Genomic DNA, 12050 nt, shown 5'->3' with positions numbered 1-12050 from the left:
GTAGAATGGGGTTCTGATCCATGACTAGGGCTCCTAGGTGCTATGGTAATACAAATAATAATATTTGTGACAGAGCAGCAGTGTAGGGAAAAGGGTTCTGAAGTTGAGGGTGCTGAGGAAAGAATCTGGGGTGAGATCCTCACATAGGCTCTGACCCCTTTACTCCAGGTAAAAGGGCCAGAGCTGCATAAAGGGTCTCTAGAAGCCTAGATCTGGCTAGGGGATGAATCCTTCAGCACAGCAACTGTGGAAGACAGCTGTAAGGCTACCTTCCAAGGACCCTCTTGCAAACTCTGGCAAATGAGATGTCAGTAGTCAGGAGAGGTGTGTCGGGGCAGGGTCATAGCACAAAGAGCTGTGGAGATTGTGGGCAGCACTGGGACAGACTGTTATTTAGACTCATCCTCCCCAGGGCTCTCTGTGTTATGCCAGGGGCTATGGAATATCCCAGAGTTGGGAGGCTGAAAAGCTGGTTTAGAGCCACCATAGTTCCCTTCTCCCTGGCCTGTAGATTGTGTATGGCACCTCTTAGAGATGACATACAGAATCTCACCCCTAAACTTAAATTATTTTTCAAGATGTTATGAGTCAACTTAGACACCTGTCAGCTTTTTGGTAAAGATGATACTTTCAGTTTCAATTCCAATGCTAAGTATTTACAATGTTATGCCTGGGTTCTGTTAAGAAACAGAGATCCTTTAAGAAATCTAAATTTGACCAGATCTGTTTGTTTAATATAAATGCATTTGTATGCAGTTACACAACTCAGGTAAGTTTGCTAAGAAAAAAAATTCTTGAAATCCTGAAATTATTTTCAACTGCTAAGTGCAGCATGTAACTAGAGTTGTCTTATTGCAGATCTGTTTAGAAACCAAAAGCTGTTAAAGGAGTACAAAGATTTTCTTGGGGATACTAAGGTAAGAGATCATTTAAATTCCTTTGGTAAGGTGTGTGTGATTGCTTTCTGAGAAAAAGAATGTGGGAAAAAATGTATAGGCAGCCTTACAAGATTTTGTTGAAAGTTTTAAATGCCCTGTAATGTATCTGTTTTATATCATTCTGATTGTAATAGAATCTTAAATTTTTAAAATACTATTTAAATGGATTCCGATATGATCATAGTATGGCCCATTTGCAAGAGCTGGTTTGTGGATCTCCTCCTCTCCCAGATTTCTAATCACAATCCCATTGTGATTCCACCCCAGACCTGTGGCAACTTGCTGAATGTGTACAATACACAAAGTTAATTACATAAAATCATATTGGTTGTTTTTTTCCATTTCATTTTCCCTCCATCTGTTTGAACAAATCTCCTCAGCCTGTTTTGGCTTTCTTGCTTCCCTCTCCCTAAGCAACCTAGTTGAGAGAGGTCCTAACTCCAGTCCTGCTGGGTGATACCTGACACTTCTTTCTGTTGGACTCTGGTTCCTCTCCTCACTCTGTTTATGGTTGCAGTGGCCCCTGGTGGAGGCTGCAGTGCTTGCTTAACCTCCTTTACAGCTATTCCTGCACTGTCTATTGAGCTGAAAAGGGAATTGTCAGTATCATGTGAATAATCAAGAGCTCCACAGACCACAGTTTGAGAATTTCTGCACGAAAACTAGGTATCTTAGTTATGCATGAGACCAAACTGTAACTCTAGTGAGCTGTCCATGATAAATTACTGGATTATGCAGAGCTATACCTCAACTGTTAACAGGAATTCTAGTACTACATGATATTGTAGGTGGTGTATGTGGTGTACAGTAGACTACTGATGGTCCCTTCATAAACCCAGGATTTAGCTATATTGCTACTTCATTGTTCAGTTTAGCAATTTATTTTAGCATTCTCTCATTTCTATATGTAGCCACGCTCCAGCACAGCCGGTATGTTACTCAAAGGACCAGGAAAGGTGGTGATGGTTGCTATTTGCATGTAAGTTTGGAAAAGTAAATGTTTTGTAAATGCAAGAGTAAAAAATTATATATCCTAGAAATGGAAATAGTCTGTATTTTTGAGTTACAGATCTTAGTGTTCTCCACAATTCTGCAGCTATGAAATTTGCTGAAGAGCCCACCATTGCTGCAGCAATGTGACCCAGAAAACAATCTTTATTTAAAAGAAATTATGGGCAAAATTTTTTAAAATGGGTGCCTAAAATTAGGTTCCAAGTCCATATTTAGGCATTTAGTTAAATAATAGGCATGACTTTCCAAAGTGCTGAGAATCCAGCAGCTCTCATTGAAGGTACTTATAACCTAATAATAAAGCAAACCTGAAAAGCAGCTAAAACATTAGTTTTACTCTCCTTTCTCTGTAATATAATAAAACAAACTACAGCAGTTAGGTTTCATTAAGATTTAATTACCTTTAGGAGATGCTACCGTACAGCTTTAGTGTTCTGTGGAGTATTATAAATGTAAAAAAACCCCTCTTATCAAAGTAAGTGCAGTATCCTTTGTTTTTAAAAAACATTACTTTCCACTGTACATAATCTGTAATGGATCACCCTGTCGACAGTAAGAATTAGCAAAATTCTTCTCTCTCTCTCTCTCTCTCTCTCTCTCTAGTTTAGTCTGTAGACTCAGATCTTAGTTGAAATTAATAGATTTATTTGCATGTCTTGACAAACATAGGTTAGGCTCCTTTTAGGAGTACATTCCTCTATATTTAGAGATCAGAAAGACTTGTTCCCTCTTTGATCAAAGAAAGGCCAGTCTTTCGAAGCTGGTCAGCTAGACAATTAATGGTTAAAACAGCAACCAAATTCTTGAAGGTGAATGGCATAGGCAAACACTTTTTATAGCTCGTGCCCTTTCCTGCTCTTGTATGATGTATAAAGAGAGCTTCATGTATTTTCAAACAAGTTGTTGTTTTTTGTTTTTTGTAAACTTTAAAAATGTCAAAAGTTTGACTTTTCTGCTTTTGCTGGAGAGATTTCTTAAGGACCCCATCAGTAGAAGGGGAGGAGTGTTGAATTTTTCACCAAGATGATTTCTTCCTCAAGTATTTGTCAGGAGTTTGAGTTAAGTGAAACAAACAAAAACCCTACCTTTAAATAAACCTGATTTGAAAACTATCACTAGTTTTCCACTGAGTTTACCCACAAGAAAAGGAAGTGAAGACTGAATAAAACTTTTTTAGAGGAGCCCAGTGAATCTTTTAAACAGATTCACTTCATTTTTCTAAAAAGTGTGGCTATTTCCTGAGATCCAATGGAAGGTAATAAATGAGCAAAATAGCAGGAACTATTAAGAAAATAGTAATTTATAACCCCAAAAGAAAAAGCTGCAATTTGATGGGAAATATCCCTGAATTTGTTTACAGCTCCTTCTGCTTTTTGTTCAGGAAAAAAAGGATCAGGAAAGTAACTTCACTGAAAATTGCCCTTTCTATCATTCAAGAGATTCTATTAACTACTGAGTCTTGAGTTTGCTCTGTTAAATAAATGTACAATAACCATGACTGTATGTGTGTACGGAGGGAAAGAGTGGCCTATATTCTGCTCCCTTCCTTTTTCTTTCCTGTACCAGAGATTCATGTACAAATTTTGCCCTTCCTCCTTGGAATTGAGCACAGCCATGATCATGGCACTGTTTCTTCCCTGCACTCATGACCTCAAAAGGACCCCTCTGCAGATTAGGGGTCTGCAGTAGGGTGGAAGGGATGGATACCTGCCAGGCGGGGGCAGTTGATAGGGCTACATGCATCCTTCCTTCTCCAGCCCTGCAGAGAATCTCTGAGAAGATAATTGAGTAACAGGCTCTTATCTCTTATGTGGTGCTCTTTCAGGGCACTATGAGAGCTGGCAGCTTCAATCTGGGGCACCAGTAGGAGAGGAGGGAACACTGCAGCTGCCGGCTCCATGGCACCAGCCAGAGCAGCAGCTGCCCTGCACTGCCTGGCTCCCGCTTCCCGCCTCTGACCTGGGCAGGGAGAGAAGATGAGAAGGAGGTGTGGAGCTGCCTTGCTCTTGTGCTGCAGTTTTGGGGGGGGGCAATGCCCTCCATGTCCCCAACTCTGCCCATGGGCTCAGAGCTTCTGCCCCACAGGGAGCACCAGGGCTTGGGATCGGGGCTTCAGCCCTGCGCCTCCTGGCTTCAGCCCCGTGGGGGGCACTGGGGATCAGGGCTTCAGCCCCGTGGGGGGCACTGGGGATCAGCGCTTCAGCCCCATGGGGGGGCACTGGGGATCAGGGCTTCAGCCCCATGGGGGGGCACCGGGGAGCAGGGCTTCAGCCTTGAAAGGGCTCGTGGACCCCCAGGGGGCCGCAGACCCCTGATTGAGAACCACTGGTTTAGATTTAGAAAAGTAAAACAAATTTATTCTATCACAAGAGATGTTTTAAATGAGTTCAAGTATAAGAGATAGAAAAGGTTACAAACAAACAACAATTAAATCACTTTCTACTGGCTAAGACATAACTTAATAAGCTACCGTCTTTGTTTAAGGTAGTTTCCTCACCAGTCTTCCTTTTCCAGCAATGGCTGACTGGCTCTTAGTCAGGAACCCCACAGAGCCCAAGATACTGGTTTTTCTTAACTTATCGGGTGAAGGATAACTTAAGGGTTCTCTGCTGCTGTCTTTACAGTCCAGTAAACCTTTAAAAGTCTCTCTCTCAAAGTTCATTGACCCTGTTTCAAAAGGTAGGAAGATTTCCTGGGGGTGCAGTCTTCCTCCTCCCCCCACCCCCATGAGATTGTTAAATGATTACAGCCCTGCAAATCTGCAGCTATCTGCAGACCATGTTTGCGGATTGGATGCAGTTACAAATTTTGTATGTGTGTAGGGCTCTATAAATGATTACTTTTCCCCCACTTGCCCTCCCGATGGCTTTGTTTGCCTGGCATGCAAATGTTCTTTTCTTTGTCTTTGGTCACATCTTTCTCAGTTTACATGAGAGACACATTCAGGCAGCTGGAACCACATTCCTTTGTCTGGAATAAACCCGTTGATCAGATCCCTCTGACATGCATGGTTTAAATATTCTTGCGTGATGTATGTATGATAAATGAGTTATTAGTTTTCCAGTGACACATTACATGACATCTAGGGAAGTAAATACCGTTTAAAAAGTTAACTGTTTAAATTATTAAAAATATTTTGTTTAAATGATTAACCGATTAAGCGTCCAGGGCTGCTCTCGCCGGCCGGCACAGCTGTTAATGGTTAAGGTGGGTTAACCAGTAAGACTCATGCTTACCGGTTAACATTTTACATCCCTAATGGCATCTTTGAAATACAGATTATAACAATGATGAGTTGGGGTACACTGAATTGGTCAGGTCAGCTGAAACTCACTGTTAGATACCAAGGAGCTCCTTTCCTTCTGGCATGAGGATGCTCTTGGGGTTACAATGGCTCCTTAGTCTACTTGTGCTTTGTCATGCAGTTCTTTAATGAGTAGTTCTCTGAATCTCCCTACTCCATGTTTACTGTTTCTAACCCAGACGGCACAATAATAATACCTAGATCTTATGTAGGTCTTTTGACAAGTGGATCTCAAAGCATTTTACATTTGAGGAAAAGGTTTAGCCATTCTGTTGGGTTCTGACATCTCAAATTTGGATGCAGATTTTTGCATAGTCCTCAAGTGTATTGTGTTCTCACAGACAACCCAAACCTGGAATTTGGAGGAGTGCAGTAAAATGTCATTAATCCTGGTGGGACTCTCCTGTGTATGCTTAGAAGGCAGGAATCCCACAGCTTTATTACATCTTCAGATAAACTGATTGGCTCCTTTTTTCTTTAAGTGCAAAAAATTACATTGCTACAAGAAGTCAGGAAAATGTGGTCATGATTCTTACAGCAATTTGTTTGCATTGCTCATTAGTGCTAAAACTATGTTGCACTATGGATAGGAAGAACAGCCTTGTAATTAAACAAAGGACTGGGAGCCAGGAGAACTTAATTATTTTCACTGTTGCTACATGTTTCCTCTGTGACTCTGGGTTATTTATTAATCTGTTTTCCCATCTGTAAAATGTGGAATAATACTTCCTTAATCTATGGGCTGTTGAGACTAAATTAATGTTTGTAAAACATATTGAAATCCTTGAATGAAAAGCACTATAGAAGAAAATTTATTTATCATTTAAATAACAAGATTATAGGCACCTTAGGAATTCCTTAGATAAGGCCTTAAAATTATCATTATATTCAGTAATATGCACAATTCTGTATATGTCCAAGAGGCAGGTTTATGGATGTAGAAGGAAATATAATATTAAATGTCTTGGTTTTTGTTTGTTAAAAAAGCACAACTATAGCATTCCATTAACTTTTTTGTTTATAAAGGATTAAAAAGCCCACATGGCAGTGTCCTTTTGAGAGTTCCAATTTTGAACATTTTTCATTATCCGTGATTTAAGAAGTTGTAACGCTAGAAGGGACTGTTATGACCCTGTAGTCTGATTGACTGTATAATACACAGCATAGAATTTCACCCAGTGTCTCCAATAGCTAGTGGGTGAATTAAATAATATGTTTTAGAAAGAAACTTATATTTTAGAAATACACTTGCCAATGATTATACTACTATTTATTATTAAGAGCTGCACTCTGGTCCATAGAAGACACAAATATCAACATGGTGCTTGCCCTAGAGAGCTTGTAATCTAGAAAGCATGTTTAGAAAGACATAGCACACTGGGACACTCAAAGGGGAGGAGTTCATTTAATTTTTTCTTCCTAATGTAATGATTCTTTCTCCTCCAACCACCCCTTTGTATCTTGGAAGGAACTTAAGTGAAACGAGACTGGGAGGTTACAGCTGGCACACTGTGATTGAAGGGGGGCTTTATACAAGAAGGCACAAAAATCTAAGTGGGAGAAAGAAAGAGATTGCTGAGGCGTGTGCCATTGTGCCAAGGGTGGCAAGGATGGATTAAAACGGTTTTCAAACTGCGGGTTGCAACCCAGTACTGGGTCGTGGAATATAAGGCACTGGGTCGCGGCAGCTCTGGTCAGCACTGCCGACCTGGCCGTTAAAAGTCCCGTTGGTGCTGCTGCCCGGCTAAGGCAGGCTAGTTCCTACCTGTTTTGACACCATGCTGCACCCTGGAAGCGGCCAGCAGCAGGTCTGGCTCCTAGGCACGGGGGCCACAGGGCTCTGTGTGCTGATCCTGCCCCGAGCACCGGCTCCCGGCCAGTGGGAGCTGGTGGTGGTGGTGCCTGTGGGCAAGAGCTGAGTGGAGCTGCTTGCACGCCTCCGCCTAGGAGCTGGACCTGCTGCTGGCCTCTTCTGGGGTGCAGCATGGTCCACGGTGCCAGGACAGGCAGGAAGCCTGCCTTATCACCCCTGCTGCGCCGTTGACTGGGAGCCGCCCGAGGTAAGCCCGGGCCCCAATCCCCTGTCCCAGCCCTGAGCTCCCCCCAAACCGCGAGCCCCCCTGCACCCCAAACCCCTCATCCCTGGTCCCACCCCGCAGCCCTCACTCCCGCACCCCAACCCTCTGCCCCAGCCCTGAGCCCCTCCCAAACCCCTCATCCCCAGCTCAGTTTGGTCACGGGCATCAACAGTTTTCTTCAACTGGGTTGCCAGAAAAAAAGTTTGAAAACCACTGGACTAAAAGGTCTGACATGTTTACAAATTGGGAAGTACTTGTGCAGTGTCTTGAAGGTGAGGGCAAAAAGATTGCAACTTTCAAAAGTATAGCTTATGATATGCAATTACTTTAAAAAAAATCATGTTTTCCAAAAATCCTAACTGCATATCCCTATATACGCCACTTAATTGAAAATGGTTTTAATCTAGTAAATATTGCAGAAGACGTGTACACATTCACTGTATGTACTAATCACTGATAAATTGACTTTTGGTGAAATTTAGTTTCCTTATTTGCTGATGGCAACATAGGGTTGTACAAAATATCTGTGATTTCACTGTGATGATTTAAAATACTGAATGTTAATTTTCATATAATATTGCTAATTCAGCTTTCTTCTCTCCCCAATCTTAGAAATGGGTTGAATTTTTTCTTTAAACTACTCGCTTGGGTTTACACGGGTTCTGCAAGCATGTTTTCAGAAGCTATACATTCTTTAGCAGACACTTGCAACCAGGTGAGTAGTGCTTCTGTTGCCCCTGTTTAAGTTAAAGTGATTGTAGTTAGCTTCCAAGGAGGAATGCAGACCCTTGAAACAGTTGTGTTGGTAGCAGATAGGAAGATTGCTCTCAATGTAGAAATCAAGTGGCTGTCTCCTGGTGATGGTTGATTAGGGTGAAAAACTACAGGGCACATGACAAGTAGAAGCAAAGTAGCACATTGTGTTTAGTTTTGTGAGGCAAGTTGGAATGTCAGAATACTGCTCTGAGAAGCTTTCTTGGAGCATGTTTTGTAAAATAACGCTACAAAGTTGGAGAGAGAGAGAGAGACTGGAGACCAAAAATGGAGCCTTCAAGTTCTCTCTGGCTTTTAGTTTACATTGATGATGTTAATTTGTCATTTCCATTTTTAGAATTAGCATAGCCACAGACTGGCTCTAAGCTGTTGCATATTGCAGTGGTTTTGCCTCTTTTAACATTTTAGTGAATGTTTTTGTATTAATTTCTGTGGTTTTGCATGCTTTTCATTTGAAAGTAAAATAGCAGGTAACACTTCAGTAAGAATAGCTTTGGATTTCAACAAGTTCAGCAGCCATTTTAACAGTGCCAAGGCTGATCAGTTTAAGAATTTACTTACCTAGACTGTTGTCACATCTGGGAGAACATGCCTTCAAGTGTCAGTTAACTTATTACTAAATAATTCCTGCCTTGCAAAGCAAGGCATTCATATTAGAGACTGTAACATGCTGTTATGACTAATCCATGATAAGGGTACATTTGTTTATAGTATGGGCATGCGATTTTTGTAATAAGTGAATATATGTTTTGGATGCAATATAAAAGTGAATTCATTTAAAGAAGAAAGGATAACTAAATAGTTTCTGTCAGACTGCATGGTGATTTAGGCATAACCTTGTCAGAGAATGATGGGGGCATATAGCAAGCTGCCCTGGGTTGGTGATCCTTCCAGGAACAATGTGAGTTCTGAGTACAACATTATCATTACTTTACTTCGCACTTTTACTCAGAACCTAAGGGTCTCTCCTTATATTGCTGTAGCCAACTTGTCTCTTAATATTATCCTGTTTTGATGTGCATAATTTGGTACACAATTTGTGAACTAATAGCAGAATTATTAATTAACAAATTCATACTGACACTCTAGCCTAAAACCTTGGAAATGGAGAGAAACTGGAGATTCTGTAGCTATCTTGTTTCTGATTAGTGAAGTTTGGACTAATACTTCTGCTGGTGTTTTAGGTTTTGTTTATATTTCAGATATGTAGAAGTATTACTCTTCCTTTCTAAATTAATAATTTCCCATACCATTGACCATGTAACCGGAGAGGTGGTGTGGTTCAGTGGAGAAGATACAGGGTAGGACTCAGGAGACCTGGGTTCTATTCCTGGCTCTGCCACTGACCTGCTGGGTGGCCATGGGCAAGTTGCTTCTCTTCTCTGTTCCTCTATCTGCTCAGGTGAGGCTCATCAGCTGTGACAGACAGTCCACCTAGGACAGTGGTTCTCAACCACTCCTGGGGGTAGGCAGAGGTCTTCAGGGGGCACATCAACTCATCTAGATATTTGCCTAGTTTTACAACAGGCTTCATAAAAAGCATGAGCAAAGTCAATACAAACTAAAATTTCATACAGATGATGACTTGTTTATACTGCTCTATATACACTGAAATATAAGTACAATATTTATATTCCAATTGATTTATTTTAGAATGATACTTTAAAAATTGCTTTCTTTCTCATTTTTACCATAATAGTGTGCTGTGACACTTTTTTTTGTATTTTTATGTCTGATTTTGTAAGCAAGTAGTTTTTAACTTAGGTGTACATTGGGGGGGTATGCAAGACAAATCAGACTCCTGAAAGAGGTACATAACAGTAGTCTGGAAAGGTTGAGAGCCACTGACCTAGGAAAAGGAAAACTCCGATTTCAAACCCAAGTAGTCAGGCCTGGCCAGCTAGTTTGTAAAAGTGTTTTGCTAATCACACACACTTAGAGCCATACCAAATTCATGGTCCATTTTGGTCAGTTTCAAGGCTGGAGTTTTAAAATTAGTCAGTTTCATGTTTTCAGCTGTTTAAATCTGAAATTTCGTGGTGTTGTAGCCATGATGGTCCTGACCCAAAAGGTGGTCAGGGTTAGGGGGTCGCAAAGCTATTGTAGGGGAGTCTGGGATTGCCACCCTTAATTCTCCCCTGCTGCTGGCAGGGGTGCTGTCTTCAGAGCTGGACAGCCAGCGAGGAAGGCTACTGGCTGGGTCCCAGCTCTAAAGTTAGCCCCATGTCAGCAGCAGCATGGAAGTGAGGGTCGCAGGGTATTGAGGGGGTGGGTTATAGCATATATCCGGCTTTCCTGGCAAGCTGTTGCCCCAGTGTGGGACTGACAGCTGGAGCTGCAGCTGCTGCGTGTGTGGGTGGGGTTACAGCTGGAGCTGTGGAGCTTCCTGCAGCCAGGGAAGGTTCCTGGAGGTGGGTCTGACCCACCCAGGGAGCAGCCCCTGCAGGGGGAGAGGAAGTCTCATCCCTTCCGATCCCCAGTCCGGACTAGCAGCTGGAGCCCTGCACAGAGTAGAAGCCCCTGGCTGGGTGCCAGATTTCACAGGGGAGATCAGATTTCACAGTATGTGGCACATTTTTCACAGCCATGAATTTGGTAGAACCTATAGAGAATGCTCTATAGGTCAGCATTGCTGATCCTGACTAATGGGGAAAGGCAAAGAAGTTTCCTCCTCATACCGTAGCCTGTTTTTTTTTTCCTTTGGTCTAAGTCACAGCACATTTCACTTCTTGACTCCTTTTCCCATTTACATGGGGTTAGAGGTGCCCACAGTTCTTTGCCACTCCTTCTGGCATGGGCTTGTAGGTCTTGGAGTTCAAGTTCTTTTCTCTTCATACTTCTCTTAACAGAGAAGTATCGTCAGTCTTCCATGTCCTTTGTTGCTATCGTTGTCTTCCCATACTTTCTTTGCTGGTCATTCTCCCATTTTTATCACATGCCCAGCCTACCTCAAACTTGTGCTCTTCAGCCTATCTATTGCTGAAAGTCTCAAGTTCATCTTCCCCCTAGTTGTCTAAATAATAAAGTAAAATTACATTTTCAAAAAAGTTAAAAGAATGTTAAGGATGAAACGTTAAGCACTCAAAAGTTAGGAAATACTAGAATTAAGGATGCTGATACAACCTTAATTTGGCCACTTTGTCTGTATGTGTTATAAAAGTCTTGTCCGGCATCACATAGGAAGAGCCAGGAATAGAATCCGGTTCTCTAGTGGCTGAGTTTAATGCCTTAAACACAAGAGGCAACCTTTTGTCTCACTCATTGTCCATCTTGTACAATGAATATTAGTAGAACAAAGGATGTGATAATGTAATTGAAGGCTGTATCATAATGCATACATATTAAGGGGAGCCAAATCAAGGATACCTGGGTAACCATAATTCTGGCATTTTCTATCTTTTAATTGTCTGACTTTGCAACATTAATGCTTTTCAATGTAATATTTCAAATGTAATTTGCTAGGTTTTTTTAAAAGCAAGCAGAAATAAAGGAATTGTATCATGTGGAACAATACTGACCTCCTTCATGGATTAACAGCAGGATTTATGAATTCAGGATGCTCAGATCCACAGCATAGACCTCTACCACTCTTGCTAAAAGAGTAACTGATAGCAGTAGAAGGCTGTTATCCACAATGTGGATCATTCACCAGATGGGTGTATGACAAATTTGCCTTTCTTACCTAGCTAGTTGCTAGATAGCAGAGGAGTGTTGGGAATCTGGTGTCTTGGATTCTGTTACTGGATCTGGATGGGAGAGTGGCTAGTGCAGGGGTGGGCAAACTATGGCCTGCGGGCCGGATCCGGCCCCTCAGGGCTTTGGATCCGGGCTGCGGGATTGCCCGCTGTGGGGCCCCGCGCCGCTCTGCAGAAGCGGCCGGCACCACTTCCCTGTGGCCCCTGGGTGGGGGGGCAGAGGGCTCTGTGTGTTGCCCAAGCCTCCAGG

The 12050-nt window shown here is 42.1% G+C and overlaps 1 protein-coding gene across 2 annotated transcripts in view; it reads left to right on the top strand.

Moving 5' to 3' along the window:
* The window catches only part of SLC30A9 (solute carrier family 30 member 9), a 64337-nt gene that overhangs the window by 16242 nt on the left and 36045 nt on the right, over window positions 1–12050 (top strand). For both annotated transcript variants that reach the window (XM_029910624.1, XM_029910625.1), the window contains exons 6-8: window positions 859–917; window positions 1850–1917; window positions 7944–8046. In XM_029910624.1, the coding sequence (XP_029766484.1) occupies window positions 859–917; window positions 1850–1917; window positions 7944–8046 (230 nt within the window). The remainder of the gene's footprint in view (window positions 1–858; window positions 918–1849; window positions 1918–7943; window positions 8047–12050) is intronic.

The sequence above is a fragment of the Terrapene carolina genome, unplaced genomic scaffold (genome assembly GCF_002925995.2).
Source record: "Terrapene carolina triunguis isolate 2854851 unplaced genomic scaffold, T_m_triunguis-2.0 Scaffold66, whole genome shotgun sequence".
In the NCBI taxonomy this organism is placed as follows: Eukaryota; Metazoa; Chordata; order Testudines; family Emydidae; genus Terrapene; species Terrapene triunguis.
Note: the sequence above shows the minus strand (reverse complement) of the source record. Positions and strands in the feature narration are given on the sequence as shown.